This window comes from Chionomys nivalis, chromosome 16, assembly GCF_950005125.1.
Source record: "Chionomys nivalis chromosome 16, mChiNiv1.1, whole genome shotgun sequence".
In the NCBI taxonomy this organism is placed as follows: Eukaryota; Metazoa; Chordata; class Mammalia; order Rodentia; family Cricetidae; genus Chionomys; species Chionomys nivalis.
Window position 1 is genome coordinate 27,393,828 of NC_080101.1, and position 20,577 is coordinate 27,414,404.

General features: G+C 38.9%; 1 protein-coding gene across 3 annotated transcripts in view; it reads right to left on the minus strand.

Annotated features, from left to right (window-relative positions):
- The window catches only part of Unc13b (unc-13 homolog B), a 193,328-nt gene that overhangs the window by 69,585 nt on the left and 103,166 nt on the right, over positions 1-20,577 (minus strand). For all 3 annotated transcript variants that reach the window (XM_057790263.1, XM_057790262.1, XM_057790261.1), the window contains 2 exons: positions 10,975-11,289; positions 8,458-8,548 (listed from right to left, as the gene is read on the minus strand). In XM_057790263.1, the coding sequence (XP_057646246.1) occupies positions 8,458-8,548; positions 10,975-11,289 (406 nt within the window). The remainder of the gene's footprint in view (positions 1-8,457; positions 8,549-10,974; positions 11,290-20,577) is intronic.

The following is a 20,577-nucleotide window of genomic DNA, read 5'->3' on the forward strand; positions in this document are numbered from 1 at the left end:
CAGTTACTTATTCTATTCAGTGGTGCTAATAATGTAATCCTAAATAAATTATAGAACTATCATGAGATGATCACTGACCTAACAATGCCTGAGACATAATATTCAATGTGGCTATTATGGTAATTATTATGACAGTAATTGACAGTAAAATGCAAACTATGATATAGGTACTAGAGTTTCCAGTGAACAAAGGGTTATGAGAAAGTTGCAACCTAATTGCAATTAGGAAAGTAAGAATAGGGCATGTTAATGGTTTAGAAGTGGCAGAAGAAGCCAAAGGAAACTAAGCTTTACTCCTGTGGAGAAACATGAAACAAACAAGAAGGCATGGTCTTCACTACAGAGGATATGACAGAATAGCCAGGTTTTAGTCAAGGTTAGATGCTAAAAAAATTAGGTTTGGTCTCTCCTATCAGGTAAGGACAACTCAGTTTGTCAAAGGGCAGGGGGAGCAAAGGCAGTCTCACAGTATTCAGAGAAGCAGCAAAAGTTCTTGTCTAGGGGAGTTTTTCTGGTTTATGAAGTAGTAGCAGGCCTGTTCTGGATAAGAGCTTATGAGGAACAGAGACTGAAACCTGTGGTCAAAAGAGGTCTTCAAGTATTTAGACCCATTGGCAGAACTTTGCATTATAGTATTAGAAACAACTCAAATGTTCATCCATAGGAGAAAAAGTATGCAAATTATAATTCACAAAGTAAATACCTACATAAAAAAATCAGTAACTCTGTGCCAGAGGAAAAGCCACTTTTAATAGCCTTAATAGAGCAGTAGCTTTATGCACACTAATAAGGAAAAATACACAAATATAGCAGTAACTACAGCAAGGCAAAGGAGAATATGCAATACATATACAAGCTTGCATCTGTAAAGGTTCACATTATCTCTGGAGACTCATAAAACAGGGTAGCAATGTAATGGGGGAAGAAGTGGGAGACCTGGGAGCTGGAATAAGAGGAAACCTTTATATTATATACATCATTTTGAATACTTTTATTCTTTTATTTTTTAAGTTTCTAAATACTTTATTATTTTATGGGTATGGTTTACTTTGTCTGCATATATGTATGTGCACCATGTATGTGCCTAGAGCACTACAAAGGCTATGGAGGGCATCAGTCTGCTGGAACTGGAGTTACAGACAGTTGTAAGATGACATATGGGTGCTAGGAGTTGAATCTGGGTCCTCTAGAAAAACAGTCAGTGCTCTGAACCCCCAAGCCAGATCTTCAGCCTCATATCCTGTTACATTTGTTAGTTACTTAAAACAATTGTTAACAATTTTATTTTTTATTTTATGTGTATGGATGTTTTGCTTGTGTGTATATATGCTATGTAAATGCAGTGCCCCAGAATTGTAAGCTGCCATACGGGTGCTAGGAATCCAATTCAGGTCTTCTGGATTCAGTGCTCTCAACCACTAAGGCTTATGATCTTTCAGTGATCCGAAAGGGAAAGGAAACTAGTGATCTTGATCAAAGGGCAAAGATTGAGATAATGTAAGTTAAGATGGGCAGTCATAATCAAATGAAACCCTGGAGTATCAGGTTACAAAATGTTTTCCTAGTGCTGCTTAGTCTAAGAGGAAGGTCCCCAAAGGCCCACTTCTCTCTGAGGCTTATCATTGTCTCCCTAAAGGTCCACTTTTTAGAGCTTCAATTATAAAACAAGAAGGAAGCTTCTTTGCTTGGAGGAAGTTACAAGTGGAACCAGAACTTTGCAGTAGACAATCAATTTGGTTTTTGTTTTAGGGACTGCCCCAAGAAATTGCCGATTCATCTCATAGGCTGACTTTGGACAACCTTGTGTCTCCTGTGACAGTTCCATTCAAATGTGGGCCTTCTGATCTCTTTGTTCACCTTAATGTCTTATTACCAAGGCTTGCCTTTCTCAGCTTTCAACAGCCTAAGAGCTCCTGTCAAGCCTTCCTTATGGCCTGCCTCCATGCCTTCTCCTTTACTGTCCCTTCCACCTGGAACACCCACCCACCTGCTGCCACCGCAGTCTCTGTTTCTAGAGCTAAAAGTCTCACCTCCTCCCTCAGATTCTTCTGTAACTAAACCAAATAAGGTACAGATTCATGCCCATTCCCACCCACACTACCAACATTACTGCCTTGTCAGCACCAGCAATGTCATCAAGCAGTTATTAAGTTCAGATGAGCAGGTACTCAGAGGACACAAGTATGGCCCTGAATAATCAATCCCTTAAGTCTCTGATAGTTTTATAGGAATAGCATAAGTGTAGCTGACTTTCTGGGTAGTGCCCTAAAATCTGTTTAATGTAATAACAACTCAGTATAAATGACTCTAAGCTTATGGGAATACTCAAGTCACAAACAACAGAAAAAAATGTAAATTTTAAAAGTCAGTTACTAATCTTTGGTCAAACTGACAAAAATGTTAATACTCAAAGTTGGTCCAGCACATTTAGACACTCAAAGCAGAAACTGTAAAATATTTTCTAAAATAAATTTAGGAATTTATTAATTCCAAAAAAATAGTCCTTAGATGGCCACTTACTAGAATATTTTAAGGTAAGTTAAAGAAATATACAGAAATGAAACTATATTTCTATGACAACATTTACTAAAATCTTATTCATGACAATGTACAAACAACTATTAAGGAATAGTCATATTGTGGGGTATTATTAATGTATTAATTAAGCTTTTCAAAAACATTTGCTAACCCAGAATAAAGTTTTTTCTTTTGGTTTTTCGAGACAGGGTTTCTCTGTGGTTTTGGAGCCTGTCCTGGAACTAGCTCTTGTAGACCAGGCTGGTCTCGAACTCACAGAGATCCGCCTACCTCTGCCTCCCAAGTGCTGGGATTAAAGGCGTCCAGAATAAAGTTTACAAAAACTGAGAAAATAAAAATAATCATACTATAATCTTATATATAATATAATACTATAATAAGTCAGTAAACTTGTGTTTACAAAAGAAACACAAAGGAGAGAACAACTGATATGATATGGTTAATATTTTGCTGTTATTAACTTTAGTGGCCGACCTTGGGAAACAGGATGAACTAGAAGATAAGGAAGCACATTTTAGTGGTTTAAATCAGATTTGTCCCCCACAGGCTCATATTTAAATGGTGTGTTTGGGGGAAGTTACAGAACTTTTAGGAGGGGAGCCTTGCTGGAGGAAGTACATCACTTGCCCCACTTTCAGTACCCTCTCTCTGTTTCCTGTGCGTGGTTGATATGACTTTCGGCTTCCGGCTCCTGCTACAATGCCTTCCTCAACATCTATCTAGTGCTTTGGAAACCAAACCATAGCCCAAATAAACTCTTCCTTAAATTGCCTTTGGTTACAGTATTTTTATCACAACAGAAAAACAATTTATACATGGAGTCATTTAGGAAAATGATGGGCATTTTCAGCTGGCTAAATAACTAGAAATGATTTGCTAGACATTCTTTGTTTGCCTTATTCTATACCAGGCAATATCACACACACAAAAAAATATATCCCTGACATTCCAGGAACTTACATACTTGTTTAAAAAAAAGAATGAAAGAAAGGCAAAACAGCAAATAATAACCCCATTATCTCATTATGAGTGTCAATTCTAAGTAGGTTTTCACTTTCTCCAAACACTTCACATCTGGCTGGGTCTTAAAAGACCTAGATGATAATCTAGCAAGCCAAATTAAGAAAAAATTCCAGGCACAAGAAACAGCAAGTACCAAGTCTCTAGGGATTTGGGGAAAATAAATTATCCCATGTTTTACGAGTACCAACTAATGTATTCCAAACTACTTTTTGTTAAGGACCTGGTTTTTCATCTCCAATATCATCGTCTGATACTTTTGGGTCATATCCTGTTCAATGAGACTGGGCCTTGATATGACTGATGTCATGGCAATTCAAATTGCCTCTGAAGGCACACTTCCAATTTTAGTACCTACTTCATCCAAGACTAAAAACAACAGTTGTGTTAGCCCATGACTCACACTTTGAACTGTGTAGAGCTAGACCAGAAGGAATTTATTGTGTCATGGAGATGAAGTGGAACATGAAGTATGTACATTTTTTTTTCTTTCCTGATATTCCTTTCTAAAGTCATGGATTTCCTGGACAATTTACAATGCAAAGAGATATTGTTCTCTTTATTGTCAGGATTACAAAAACATGGTTCTTTAAATTTCTTTACATTTCCTCACAATGATATACTGAGAAAAGACTGGCAACTCATGTAACAAAGACTTAATTTCCCTAAAACACAAAAAGCCCAGAGGATTAATAATAAAACAAACAAAATACTCAATAACGATGAGGAAAGAATAAGTTAGTCACACAAAATGGTTTATAATTAGCCTTTCTATTTAAGAAAAATGCTCAACTTCACTGGCAAGAAACATAAATTTAAACTACTAAGATACTACCACCTAAAAGAATACCAAAACCCCAAAACTTTTCAAATTACTCTATTTGTGGGTTAGAAAAGAAAAACACCTCTGGCATTACTGGTAGGGACTAAGTTGCCAGTATGCCCTATGGAAGACACAGGCCCTTTGGGGTGGTCTGTAAAACCTTTAGCAAATGTCCTCAGACTGCTCACTGAGTTAGGGATGACTGGTGAAGTGCTTCTAGCATGGCCAATGTGAACAAGAGTGGCATGTCTAATCTCTGTATGGAAGCAGACCTGCAGAGTCACTTGCTACGTTCTCATTTAATTCTCAACTTTACTTTCCCTTTGTAATTTAACTGGCAATGTTCCCAATGCTGGCTGCTCCATCAGACCACATTATAAAAGAAAACTTAAAGCAGACCTCTGTTGTTCATGTAAATTATTGAAGAATAAGTAACAATGTGGTAATATATTTTAAAATTGCAGACACACACACATGAAATGATCAACATAAAAGGATTCTCATTTTTCGTATGGTTTGTTGCTCAAAAGGACAGCAACAGAGCACTGATACCTGCAGTGGAGTCACGCACTGAAAGTTCTCAGCGCTGATAAATAAGAGTGTCTTCAAGTGAAGAAGCAAAAGCTGTCCCTCTGTATATTATACTGGTGGAACACAGTCCAAGAATGGAGTTAGTCAAGCAAGGTGAATTCTGAGTGTCTATGAGAAATCGCCAAGAAAACAAGAGTCTCATGACCTCAGTTTCTTCAAAAACATGAAACTGTTCTTGGAATGTGCTTTCACGCCCCTTCAGATATATCAGATGGGAGTGAGTTCACTTTAGATTATTTATTATAACTGGATTTTGATATTTGTTTATATGTCTCTATAGAAAAATATGTTTTTGTCACATGCAGCTAATCCTTGTGATTGTAAACAGCTTGAACTCATGAGAACTTTACTCATGTGATTCTTCTTAACCTTCAGAGTATAAATTGTCTGATGTTCTGAATAAAGTTGGCTTTTGCATCAGACTTTAGTTTCCCTCATTTTCAGGCCCTCACTCTCCCAGGTTCACACTGTGATCTTTAGGTCTGTACCATAACCTTTTATATGAAACAGAAAGTAGAATGTATATTCATATTTGATTTTATGTTTACATAAAGAGACTATCATGATAAATAACAAACTAATAAAAATAAGTGTCTTCAGCAGAAGGTAAAGGGGCAACACAGGTTGAACTTTGATAATTCAGGAGAAAAATTCTTGGTGCTGTGTTCATTCTGTTTTATGACCTCATCCACTCTGTCAACAAAGCTCATTGTAAGCATCAATGGAACGCATTTTAAGCTTCAGCTTATCTTTCCCCCTTTGGCCACTACTAATCAAATGAACAGCTGTCTCTACATTAAGAATCATCATTCAGTTAAACAGTTATTGCTCTTAATTCAGGATAAATCATGGTCTTTCTCCAGACAATTACAAGCTTTACTTTTTGGATGGCTTTTAATTTGATTTTGTTTTTGTTTTATATTTTCAACAATTATCTCCTTAATGTTATAACCAATTAAACTCATATTAATGCATTCTTCTTATTCTCATTCTGAGTTTTCTTTTCACACAGTGAAGGTGATTTTACTTCATAGTAAGAATTTCAGAACTTTTACTTTAAAAACATTCAAAATAAAAACTTAGCGTTATGACACTGACTCTATAAATGTTGGTTTAATTTTTGTTTTCCTCACATCAGTCAGTCCAGTTCAACAGATTACCAGTGTTTTATTACCCTGACACATTATTCACCTAAATTATATACATACATACATACAATTAGATATTACATCATGTAAATTAAAAATGTGAAAAGCATAACAAATTAATAGCTGACATCTAAGAATATTTATTAACGATAAAAAACATTTTTAAGACAGGCATGGTAGTACACACTTATAATCCCAACACACAGAAGGCTGATGCAGGAAGAGCATAAATTCGTGGCCAACCTGACCTGTGTAACAAGACCTTGATTCAAAGAACCAAAATCATTAAAATTTTTAAAAATTTAAATGTTATATTTTTTAAAACTGAGTATAACAATACATTATACAATCCCAGTATTTTCCAGAGGTTTAGGCATAAAGATTGAAAGTTTGAGACAAACCAAGAATACATGGTAAACTCCAAGCTAGCCTAGGCTACATAGAGAGACCCTGCCTTACAAACAACCCACAAAACCATGTGTGCATGTGCACATGCATGTGAATCTGTGTAGCGGCCATTAGATTCTGGATCAGAAAGGAAAGAGAGAGCTTGTGGGGGACAGCTAGAAAATTTGATGGGGTCCTGATGCTGGTGTTTTCTTGATGGTGCAAGTTTTCTTTGGGTAGTGCAAGTGTGGTGATTCTGGAGAGTGGCCTTATTTTCAGGGGAGGATACAAACTTTCTCTCAAATTGAGAGAAAGATTGGTCATAATAGAGGGAAAACAATGAAGCAAATGTGACATGGTGACAGCTGCAGCATTTGATAAAGAGATACAAAAACATGGCTGTCTCACAACTTCCCTTACATTTACATTAGTCTTTAAAGGGTATGTGCACACATGTGAGCATGCCTGATTTTAATATCTGCCAAGTTTTACACTAGTGACTGCTACTGTCATTTAAAAACTACACTTCTGCTTGTAGACTGCCTAACTTCTGATGCCCAGATAAGAACATGTTTTGCGCCGGGCAGGTGGCCTTTAATCCCAGTACTTGGGAGGCAGAGGCAGGCGGATCTCTGTGAGTTCGAGACCAGCCTGGTCTACAAGAGCTAGTTCCAGGACAGGCTCCAGAGAAACCCTGTCTCGAAAAAGAAAAGAAAAAAAAAAACATGTTTTGCGAAGAGGAAACTTTTAATGCTAAAAGTGAAAAAAAATATCTTTTGTCCTGGTGAATTTTATGTCAATGTGATGAAAACAGAGCTATCTGGGAGGAGAGGGATCTTGATTGAGAAAATACCTCCATCACTTTACCTGTAGGGTATTTTCTCAATTAACAATTGCCATGAAAAGACCAGCTCACTAGGAGTGCTATGCCCCTGGGCAAGTGGTTCTGTGCTGCATAAGAAAAGTAGCTGAGCAAGGCATGGAGAGCAAGGCAATAAGCAGTGTTTCTCCACGGCTTCTGCTTCAGTTCCTACCTTAGGTTCCTGCCCTGTCTTTATTTCATGATAAACTCTTTCCCCACCAAGTAGCTTGTGGTCATGGTATTTATAACAGTAATAGAACCTAACTAGATCAGTAATAGAACCTACGCTTGTTTTCTTCCTCTATCGCCTTTTCTCCCCTCTTTCCATGTCCCCTGCTCCCTCCCAACTCCAATGTGTATTTTTGTGTGTGGTCAAATATATAAAGGTGCATGGAAGGCAAAAGAAGTTAGGTGTCCTGCACTATCAATCTCTGCCTTATTCTAAGGCAGGGTCTCTGACAGGATCTGGAAATAGGATGGGGACCAGGGTGCCCCCATGATCCTGCTGTTATCACCTCCCCTCACAGTGTTGGAGTTCCAGATGCATGCAGCCATGCCCAGATTTTTACATGGTTGCCAAGAACCAAATCCAGATCTTCATGCTTGCACAGAAAGTATCTGTACCCACTAAGCCATGTCTCCAGGCCCCTCATTGCAGATCTTAAAGTGTCCATGTTTTAGGCCTTATATTAGGGCCAAATTTTCCCATAAAAATGTCTGTACCCTATTTCCAACCCTGGGTAAAACCATCCAGTAGTACTTGAACTGGCCAATGAAGAATACAACAAATTACTGAAGAGGCCTTGTTCCTTAGTGTAATATCAAACAAAGGAGTTGATAGTAGAGAAAATAGGCATTTAGCCCTACCCTCAAGCTCCCACCTCCTATCCCTATTTGATTCTCATTAGACAGCCTAGAAAAGGCCAAGGCCACCTCCCATCTCTTAAGGCTCTAGCTTAATTGCCATGCATTCCAGAAGCACACCATAAGAAAATGACTAATCACTGACAGCTTCTCCAGCACCATATGTCTTCCAAATTTCTCAAAGGAAAAAACTGTCCCAACCATTACTGGAACAAATTTCCTACCTCCTGCAGCTGGAGTCGAACCTTGGTAACTGCTCGGATCCAGTGTGCTCTGGCTTGGGTAAATGGTGAAGATGCATTCTCCTCGGGAAGACTTGTAACAAAGAAAAGAATATTTCTTATAAATAGCAGAGACAACAAAGTGACAATCAAGGCAAGACTGCCAAATATCTAAAAAAAAATATTTTTGTGGTCATGCCTAGATGTGACTTGTGATTCAGGTGATAAAACAGCATAGTTCTAAGATGGGTGATGGTGGCACATGGCTTTAATCCCAGCACTCAGGAGGCAGAAGCAGGCGGATCTATGTGAGTTCAAGGCTAGCCTGGTCTACAGAGCGAGTTCCAGGACAGGCTCCAAAGCTACAGAGAAACCCTGTCTCAAAAAACTAAAACAGCAGCATAGTTCTGAATTCCTATTTTGAAAACAATTTCTCTCTAAAATGGCAACTCTTTTCATCCCCCTTCCTTCTCCTTTGTTCATGAAATAGTTCATAGATGCTGAGAGGCGATGAAACAAGAAGCAATGGCAAGGGCCCTGAGTCAACTCCAAGTGTAAAGATCAGAAACCTAAGACCTAAAAGGAGACAACAAAAGAGATGAACAAGTATTCATGTCAAGTACTTCACCTCTTCTAAGAGCTCAGCCCTGACAATAGTAATGTCAGGTTCAAGATCCAAAAACCCCAACCTTTTGGTGGACCATTGACTCCAGAAGGAGGCCTGGTCCAGACCTAAGTCTCCTAGGCCTCTTCATTATTATCTGAAGCACAGATGACTAAAATCTGAAAATGGATCTAAGCATTATAGTATATGCCTATAATCTCAAGCAATCAGAAGGCAGAGGCAGGAGGTTAAGTTATGAGACTGTAACCAGCGTGGGCTATAACATAAGACCTTATCTTATAAAAAGAAAGAAAAACAAGCAAAATAAAAATAGAGGAAGAGAGAAAGCAGCTTTATAACAATCTTCAGGAAGATCCATGATTCATCCAGCCACCTGGCATTAACTTTCCTGGTCTCTTAGCTCTGTGATGAGATCTAGATGTCTGAAAATCTAAGCCATCCTCTTTTTTTTTTTTTGCAGAATACTTTTTTTTTTATTGGAAAAAAATTTTTCCGTTTCCTCCCCGCCTCCCATTTCCCTCCCCCTCCTCCCGCCCCTCTCCCCCTCCCCCCACTCCTCTTCTCCTCCCTCTCCAGTCCCAAGAGCAGTCAGGGTTCCCTGCCCTGTGGAAAGTCCAAGGTCCTCCCCCCTCCATCCAGGTCTAGGAAGGTGAACATCCAAACTGTATAGGCACCCACAAAGCCAGAATATGAAGTAGGATCAAAACCCTGTGCCATTGTCCTTGGCCTCTCGTCAGCTCTCATTGTCCGCCATGTTCAGAGAGTCCGGTTTTATCCCATGCTTTTTCAGTCACAGTCCAGCTGGCCTTGGTGAGCTCCCAATAGATCGGCCCCACTGTCTCAGTGCGTGGGTGCACCCCTCGTGGTCCTGACTTCCTTGTTCATGTTCTCCCTCCTTCTGCTCCTCATTAGGACCTTGGGAGCTCAGTCCGGTGCTCCAGTGTGGGTCTCTGTCTCTATCTCCATCCATCCTAATCCATCCTCTTAACATTCTACCCTAGGAGTTTTCAACTTGGTGCAGGGACAGGATTTAATCCTTGGGAAACTATCTAACAGTGTCTGGGCACTGCTATTAGCATCTTCTGTGTAAAGGCCAGATAATCAAACAAGTGCCTAAAATGAATACAGCAGTTTCTCATAATAATTATTTCCCCAAAAATAGCAACAATACTAAAACTGAGAGACTTAATATGCCCAAACCTTTCAGCTATTCTAAACAGGTTAGTTCAGGGTATAAAAAGAACACTCAAACTCTATACTACACTTTATTATATAACTCTTAAAAGGACTATTTTTAGTTATTATTGACACTGTATTTAGACAAGGTCTTGCTGTGTAGCTCAGGTTGGTCATAAGCTCCTGACCCTTTGCTTCAGCCTCCAGAATACTGAATTATAGGTGTACACTGCACTTGGCCAACAGATACATTATAAAATTTTCTTCTTATGGATACAAAATGCCAAACACACTGCTAAACCATGTACAATAACTTTTTAATTACAAGCAGATGTATTAAATCTGCCAGTTCTTCCTTAATTCTTTTCCTCAGACAGGGTAAAACAGAAATAAATATCAATGTTCACAAATAAAATATGAATAGAGTTGGATACTGCCAAGGAACCCTAAGCAATGGTAACTAAATGATCTGTGGGGCTCAGGCCCACTTTCAGACTCAAAGAATGCATCTGTAGGATCAAGGTTACACATTCAAGAAGTCCTAGTGCACCTGCACCTCAGTAACACAAGTCTCTCAAATATTTTGGGGGTTATATCAAAACTCAAAGGAAAACCAACTTAACCATGGTTGCCACCCTACCTAGATGCAAGAAACAAGTGAAAGTGTTTGTATTCAATAAGAGATATAACAGGTATCATGTGAGCTAGCCATCACCTACCTCTCCTGGGGTCCTAGGGCATGGTCCTTATGTAGCACCAGATCTTGAAGAGGGTGGGTTGTGGTATCTTCTCTCACCTCCTTGGATTCACCTGTTTTCCCCTTCTCTGATTCACATGTCACCTCCAAGGTTTTTTCTTGTTCTCCCAAAACAGCCTGGCCATCTTTGGAGAGGCTGCCATAGCTATGGCTAGAATGAATGGAGTCCCTCTCCCGCCGGTCATCATTTTGTTCATGATACTGGTCTAGATCACTCAGTAGAGAACTTCCTTGACTCACATTACAGGAGGAACCATACCTACTACTGCTGGCAGGGCTGTAAGAATGAAAAGAAAACAGATTAGTAAATAAATGCAAACCAAGGACCAGACCACAAATACAGATACACTAGGGAACTAATAATTGCATGGAGCAGAAATAAACACAAATAGGAGGTTCCTAGGAAGTGAGGGAAACATTTCAATCTAGAAAAATTGTTGTAGACATTCAACACAACCACAAAAGGGAAAAAGACAACACATTAAGCTCTCTGACACCACTTAAACTATGACTTCAGCTCTGACTTCAAAGAATATTTTACCGAATTGCTACCTGTCAGTAAAATGAAGAAATAGTAAAATGACCTGTTGTTTATTTATGAAATGCTACTCAGTCTTCTAAAGAAATTTTTCCAGTGGCTGTGATTAAAGTTTTCCAAATTCCACATAGTAAAGTAGAGTAAATGAGCTCCATCCCCTTCTATTACTTAATTAAAAAGTCCTTACTGCTTCGTCTACAATTACAATGCATGTGCCTGCGCCTTAGCAAAGCAGAAAGGCATGTTCCTACACCCTGCAGGATGGAGTATGGAAGCAACTAGGTGATGAAGACCAGGATTAAGAAATTTTTCAGGGAATTCTACAGGCCTCACCAACACAAATGCAATAGTGATACCCTCAGTGGCATGGTAAATATCCCTAAGATAAATCTATCCATCTGTAGCTGAGTCTCAGGTCTAGGGGCTCATTATACATAAAGTAAACTATGTCCAACTCCTCTAAATCAAGACTATACAAAAGTTATCTATGAAGGGAGGCCAGTTCAGTCCTCTCTCCATCACCTGAATTCCCATGCACAGAAAGAAGTGTTCCATGCTACAAGAGTTAGCAGTTGTAGCTGAGAGTAACTATGATGGTGGCAAGAAAGGCAAACTAGTGAGAAGAACATTTCAAGACACCCCCTGGAACCCTGAAGCTCATCTTCCAAGGGAAAGATGTCAGTTAATCTTAATGAAGACAGATGGACTTGGAAATGAGTGAGACAAGGCCAGCCTATTTGGACATCTCAATCCTAAGTCAAGAGTTCTTGTTTTCTTACTAGTAGGTATCCTGTTGGAAAGCTTTTATGCAAAAAGAATTGATTTTATTTTATTTTTCCCAAGGTCAAGTCTTTAACTTAAGGTCTTATAATTATCTCTGGTCAGATTAAAAGAAAGCATTGATGTTTCCCAAAGAAATTTTCCCAATGGGTACTCTCAATTACCTGCTATTTTCAGGCAGATTTCTGACTTTTCAGTACATATTAGCAGAACACGTATCAGGTTAGGGTTCAAAGTAGATCGTTATGTTCTCTCTGTCTGTCTGTCTCTCTTCACTGTTCAAAGTAGATCTAATGCTTTGGGTATGTTTGGGCCAGAGGTTACAGTAGCATTCCTAAACTATACTTGCAGTGCTTATGCTCAGAGGCAACCGTAGCAACCTCTACAGATGTACCTTGTTCAGTGCTCCAGATGAAAGAACAGCAGCAAAAGAACTACAGCTGTGAGTAAAGTATCATGGTAATCCAGGGTTATCCTTTGTTACAGTTGTTCAGTCCAGAGCACTGTGGTAGTCTATATCAGAGACCTTAGAAGAAGTTTTACAAATCCATGTGGAATAGGATATGGAATACATGTGTTCCTAAGTCATCCTTTGCAGTTTGTATTTTACTTTATACCTTCACAGCCACTGGGGAGAAATCTTAGAAGACTTAGAAAACCAAAGCAAACTACAGCTATTCCCATCTACTGTGATATAAGAGTCTAAGTCCCAAGAAAGTATCCTATCTGGTTATACAATTATAATTAATAGATACTTAAGTGATTGCTGCCCCTTCCTTTTTCCTTTCTCCATTCCATTTGATAAAAGACAAAATAAAATAAACTATGCAAATATTCTTTAATTTATGCTAGATGCTCCCTGTCCACTCAATGAATCCTATTCGGCACTAGAAAAGTGAGAGAAGGAAAACCCCACACATTAGATTTTGTCACTTAGCTGCTAATTAACATGAAGCTTGGGTGCTAGGAATGACACAGGGTAGACCAAAAGTAAGCTATGATAATCTACGACTAATCATCTGCATCATAAATGGTCAATTCCTTAAAACCATTTATGATGCCTGGTTTGAGAACAGGCCTTTTGTTGGTCACTGGTTCCTTGACATCCTCCAGAATGACTAGCTGCCCCACATTCAAAGCAGAGCCAGTGATAGCAGATATCCCCTCTTCTTGCTTTTCTGGCTGAAGTAACCCAGAGATATTGCAGTGTTCTTCCTTGTATTTCTCAGAAGAGCAGGCAGATCCAGACAGATCGTTGTTTGTACCCCAATGTTCTCCAGATGCTGGAATTTCCAGCTGCCTTTCCACTTCCCCAGATCTTGAGAGCCCATGAGTATAGTCCCTTGGTTTGTCTTCCAACTGTCCAGTGGTTCCAGAGGACTGAGTATAGATGTCAACTGGCTCAGGATTAGCACTAGGTATTTGAGAAGACTCTGAAACTTTGTTTGCCTTGCTAATGATAAGGTCCTGATCCCTGCTAACAACCAAAACTGGAGGAGAAGACTCTCTAGGCATTTGCTCAGAGGCTCCTTTATTTTCTTTTGACCATGGAAATGAAATATTGAGTTTATTTCCTAACACTAGTTTTGGATCACTTCCCAGAACACCCCCTCTCCCCTCACTAGATCCTTCAAACAAAGTGGACAACTTCTTAAAGCTTGACATTACGCCAGTCTCTACCGCCGTGTTACCAGATGAGCAAGAGGGGTTAAAAATAGAACTCAGTGTCTTCCCATGGTCAGAAGGAGTAGATGGGAAGTGAAACTTTGGCCAACTGGCCACATTTGGGATCTCAAAACGAGGTCTTGCCTGCTCTGTTTCCTGAGGGGCTGCAGGTGGATCTTTTTGCACATGAAGTATACCAGAATGTTCTTCAGTACAAAGCACAGGTTCCTCTTGCAAAGAACAAGAGAGATCCCTTTGTATTTCCAGTGTAGTATTCCCACTGACTCCTGCCTCATCAAGCAGGGAAGTATTACTTTCTAGAGAAGAGCTTGCAAGCCCCCAAAACTCTTGGTTTGTGTCAATCGTCTGGATCTCTGGCTCTGGTTCAAGAAGTGGTTGGCTTAAAGGGGGAATCTCTTCAGCAACCCAGGCAGGCTCTGGTTGTAGCTGTGTTGGAGGAGGAATATGTTCTGCTTCCAATGATACCTCTGTATCTGTGCCCTGCAACATCCCCATGTCTCCTTCATCACTCAAAGATATTCTTTGCCCCATATCATCCTCTGAGACAGAAGATGTAGCAAGTGCTTCAAAACCTGGGGATTCTGAAATATTTTCAGGAATATTATTTTTCTCCATCTCAGGTGTTAGTTTGGGGTTATCCATCAAGGTATCTGATTCTGTCTTTGCACCAATCATAGTCATGCTACAGCCACTGAGAGCAGATTCTGAATTGAGTCCTGCAGAGGCAGCTTGTCTATGCAAGTTTTCTGGAGGTACTGATCCTACAGGGTCTCTGGAACAACCACTTTGAAGGCATGAAGTAGATACAGATGGTTCTTGTTTATGTGTCTCTGGTTTGGGACTTCTGAAAATTCCAAACAACTCACTTTTGGGGGACTGAGATGATGCATCAGAGGAAAAAGAAAAAATGGAATTTTTCTTTTGAGATTTAGTAGAAAAAAGCCCAGAAAGAGTCTTAGGCTGTTCAATTAGACAGCCAGAAAAAGATTTTACTTTGGTTACAAGCCCTGAAAGCATTTCTACTTTGGAACCTAATATTGATCTGTCTTCTAATTTATCTGCATCTTGGTTCCGGAAGAGCCCTGCATGCCCTGACTCTGGAGAAGCATAAGGTGAATCCAGGGTCTGCGTTGAAAGACTACCAGAGGCATTCTCCAACGGCAAGTTCAATGGGTCAGTGGTAAATCTTTCATTTTGGTGTTCATTACAAACAGCTAAATCATTGAGTTTTTCAATCAAACCATTACCATGAGGAAAAGGCTTAGCCTCTGAGTCCTTGAGGAAGGTTTCCTGGTGGGAAGTCTCTTCTTCATGAGGAGCTACCCCTAGGGCTTGTTCCTGAAATTCTGGTAAAAGAGGAACAATGTTGTCTGGCAGCTGATTCACTTGAAAACCAGAAACAGTTGCTCCTTCAGCTCCTTCCTTATTAGAACTCACTTTTCCCTGGGTTTTCTCTATAAGTTCGTCTGCAAGGGAGGTAGTAAGCTTAGTGGTGCTATTAACGGACAAACAAGGAGCCACTTGCTCTTCATGAGCTGCTTTTTGGACTATGCTTTCTTTATGATTATTAGAACCTTCCCTCATTGTGTCTGTACCATCTACAGAAACAAATGGCTTCTTACAGGGCTGGGCAGTCACTGGAGCAACAGCTGAAAGGCTTTGCTTCTCCTCAAAGGTCTGCTGCTTTTCATCCAAAAAAGACAAGTTAAACAAACTGAAAGCAGAGCTGTTTCGAGAGGTATTCTTCTTGATGCTTAAGTTAGTGGTGGAGAAAAAGGAAGGAAGTGTGAATAGCCCTTCTGCTTGAGATTTGGCCCTTGGGAGAGCTGCAGGGGCTTTGTTTTCAGATTTTTCAGATCCAGTTAAGAAAGAAAATATATTCTTTCTGTTTGGAAGCTCTTGTTGGGATGGAGATGTAGCAGCTGAAAATTTCCATTCTTTGTTAGGAAAATGATCCTGTTCATTTGTATTTCTTCTGCTCAGAGCATCAAAAGACTTGTTATTATTCCTTGGAACTTCTATTCCTACAGATATGGCATAAGTTTCTTTTGAATAGCCTCTGGGAGACTCTTTGGAACTACCTGTTAAGACAGGTGAACTTGCTGACTGCTGTGCCTGATGGTCTCTGAAAGGTACCTCTTTTTCATTCAAATCATTACTCTGCATCTCCCTGGTTGATGACTCACTTAGCGTACTGTCATCAACAGTGGTCTGTTTGTTCAGACTTCTAATTCTAATCTTTTTTGAGGAAACTGACATAGGAGGAAAATTTCCAGTATCCTGATCTACTAGATGCACAGGGTTAGGACTTGACCGGTCTTCATGCTCATCAGTCACTGAAGAAACAGACCTATTTTCAGTTATCTGTTTGGGAGACACATTGGTTTTAAAGAAATCCCCAAGGGTACCAAAAAAATTTGAAACGCCAGAAGATTCCTTTTTTTCCTGAAACGAAATCTTTCCACCTTTATCATTATTCTTTTCCAAGTTTGACGATTCTTCCTTATTCACTTGGGTTTTAAAAAGGTCCATAATTCCAAGAGCCTGCGTTTCATTTGTCACTGGACTTACGGAAGACTCTTCTTCCCAACCAAAGAGTCTCAATGCACTCTTAAGCAAAGTTCTCTCAGACTCTTTGGAAGACGGGTCCTGCAGAAGTTCACAATTTTTATGTTCATCCCTACTAAGCTGTGGTGCAAAAGGATTTGAAATAGACTTTGCTGTAATAATTTTAACATCATCTACATCTGTTTTAGCTTTAAAAGTTGTTTGGCTTACTTGAAAACTAGATTTTAATAAACTTTCTTTCTCCATCTGACCATTTTGCCTTATGTTGTCAGTAAACTCTGGCTGCTGAATACTGGATATTGTTAGCCTCTCCAAATCCTCAGGATAATTTTCTTCTTCCTTTGTGGAGTTACACGGAAACTGCTTACTCAAGATTAGTGACTGAAGATCAGCACATACGGGCTCAGCTAATTCTGATTGCTGATCTACTTTCTGCATGACCAAATCTTCTACAGATTTAGTCTTGTCAAAATTCAAAGTACTTCTAATTAAGGCACCCAAAACAGAAAATACAGGTGTCAATTTGTTCGCTGATGATGTATCTTCTTTCTGTGAAATTTTAATCACACTTTCTGGGTGAATTAAAGAGGACGTTTCTTCAGAAGATGGCTGAAGAGAATGGAGCCTGGAAAGGTGAGCTGATGACTTTTTAGCTAAAGGCCAGTTCATATCTCTCTCTATAATTTGGCCTCTATTTACAACATGATTGCTCATAGTTCCAGGTTTGTTTCTGAGATCCAAAATATACTCAAAATCTTCCAAACCATCGGATGTCCCTGCGAAAGATCTGAAATCTCTTTTAAATTTTTGAGAATTATAGCCTGAAAAATCTAATGGTTTATCCCTTTGATCAAAACTTGACTCAAGTACTTGAGAAAAGGTTTCTAGATTTACATACAATGACCCCTCGCTTCTTGGCAAAGTTACAGATAAATCAAGAGGATCTTCAAATGATTCTTCTTCAACATACCATATTAAATCATCTTCCTTGTCAAGAACTTTAAGACTATGGGTAGAAATAATGCTTTCATCTAGCATAATACTTGGGAGATCATCTGTTTGTAAATTATAATTCAAATATTCATGATAATAATAATCAGGTATAAATAAATATACATACTGCCCAGTAGAATTAGTGAGAAGAGAATATATATACTGACCATCATGAAACATATAATATCCACAATTCCCATCCTCTGAGGGACACCAAACTCCATGTTCAAGACATGATAACCACTCCTTGTACTCATAACCAAAACTTGAAAAAAGAAAGTTTTCATCCATTCTTGTTGATTCTTGCTCCAGTAGGGAATACATAATTTTCTCATAATCTGAAGAGTAACTTAAATCAATGGGCAATTCTTCTAGTGAATTCTTGGTCTCATTAACTGGAAGATAACCAGAGTTTCCATATAATGAGTTGGTTGCCCACATATCACCTCTTAAAAAGTAACCTTCATTAAATGCTAACTGGTCTGATGATTCATATGATAAGTCACATGAAATGACACTGTTTGGATTTGTGCCCCACTCAAAGATATTTGCATTTTGATCTTTTTGGCACAAATTTATTACTGGGTTTTCTGAGTCAGGCCACAAGAAAGCATCTGTTGATGGAAATGTGTTTGGATTCAACAAATGATAAATTGGTTGAAGTCTTCTGGAGTTTTTAGAGAAATCTTTTATATCAGGATACCATTGAAAACAGTCCTCATCAAAGCCCTGATAACGGTTTGACTTACTTAAAATGTTAGGATTAAGTACCGGTGAACTTAACTTGTTTGACCTTTCAGGAAGTTTTGCTTCAAGAATATGGTTTGCTGTTGGCCTTTTAGCCAAAGATTTCTCTAAGAGACCCTGTTCATTGCAATGGAGAATGTTCTCAGAAGAAGGGCAATGCTTTTCACTCTGGTTTTTCCATGTAGGAGGGCAAAGATGATTATCAACCCAACCATCAGATGATGGGATGGTTTCTTTTAATAATGATAAAGACCTTTGTATGAAGCTAGACGTTTCATTGTTTTCAACCTTGCTCCTCTGCGTCTCAGAAGTCACACATAAATCAACAGGGACTTCATCTGTGGATAAATGCTTACTTCCATCCAAATTTTTTGTGTCATCTAAAGATATGAGCTTTGCCTCATTTGGATTATAATCATTCACACTGCTTTTTGATATCAAACCAAATATTCCAGAGAGTAATGGGCTTGAGATATTAATCTTGTGATGGGAACAATCATTTTTCAGATTGGATTCCTGTTGACTAGGCATGTTTTCTAGAGAAGTAAACATGTTTAAAAGGCCAGAAAGGAAGCCTCTTTGGATTTCTTTTTTAGAAGTTTTATCTTTGACTTTGTCTTCATTAATGTTATTAACCAATGTGGATTTTGAGATGGCAGAAATACACTCCAGTGAAGACTCTGGTATCAAGGGAAATGCCACTTGTTTAAGAGTCTCAAGTTCTTCTGGGAGCTCTAATGTTACGTGTTCTTTAGGTACAACTTCAGGGTCAGCTCTTTCATAGTGCTCCACTGCTGCATGGCTGCTTGGGTTCAATTCTTCTAAACTCCCAAATTTCCCAAAATCACTAATATTAGAAGGTGAGTTAGACCAAACTGTATTAGGTTTTTCATCTTCAGAACAATGTATCTGGTCACTTTTATTAAATTCCTCTGTGCTGTTAAATTTCTCTGGGTCATTATGAATATTTGAAAATGAACTAGATTTTAACGAATTAAGTTCAACATTTTCAGGACAATTTATTTGGTCATTCTTATTGAATTCCTCAGTACTACCTAATCTCTCTAGATCATTATGACTATCTGGAAATGGACTAGATTTTACTGAACCATGTCTGGTATCCATGTGGCTATTTTGTAGACTCTCTTTATCAGTACTTGCTACTGAGCTCTGAAGACTCTGGTTATTAGCAGTGTTACGACTGTCAGTGAGAGGAAATTTAAACAAAGGAAAAATGCTTCCTTTCTCTTTTATATCCTGATGCTTTTCAGAATGGCTAAGGACACTGAAAAATGGAATACGTAGTTTTCCGCTAAATGAAAATGAATGTCCATCTTTCTTAGCACCCTTTTCCTGTTCATCTTCCTCCAGCTTAAGAATTTTTACAGGTTCTGACAAAGTTTCATTTTGATGGGTCTCAGGAGAAGTAAACAGAAACTGACTAAATGATTTTCTGAGTGGCTCAAGGAGATCATCATCGCTGTTAACTTTGTTTTCCTCTAATGGCTTTGCAGAAGGCTCTTGATTTGCAGGGGTACTACCAGCTACATCACGATGCCCCCTAGTATCTTTGGCACTTAGTTTTGGTTGTTCTTGTAACAGAGAAAGATCTACAGAAGGTTTTCCTTCCAATATATTCTCAATATCACCTTTCTTACTTGTACTACTAGCTATGTTTGAAGGTTCAATGGCCTCTTGTAAGGACAGCAAATGTTCCCTTACTTGCATTTGGAGATCTGTAGTTTCTATTTTACTTCTACTTACAAGACTTCTACTCTGTTTGTCAAAAATGCCCTTCCTTTGATCTGACTCTGAACCACACCCAACAAAGTTTTCCCTCTTCAGTGCTCTGTTACGGTCTTCATTTTTGTTGTGGTCTTCCTCTTTCTCAGAAAATATCTTTAATGGATTCAGCATGCTGAAAACAGACTTCATAACTGAACTCTGACTCTGTGAAGCTGAGTCCTTTCTCATAGTTTCTGTGCTGTCCTGAAAGTTTACACCTTTAGTCTCATCACCCAGGTGCTCACTCTCAGAGGTTCTGCCATGTCTGTCAGCATCCTTATCATTAGTTGTTTGAGAGGATAATAAAGACTTCTCAGAAAGATTCTTCTCTAATACTGAGTTGGCATTGGAGTTAGTTCCCAAATTAACTGTCTCTGTTTGATTAAGAGTTTCTGTTCTCTCAGGAACTAAATGAACCAGTTTTTCCACAGAGGTTGTAAGATGCTTCGTGCCTGAACCTACCTTTTC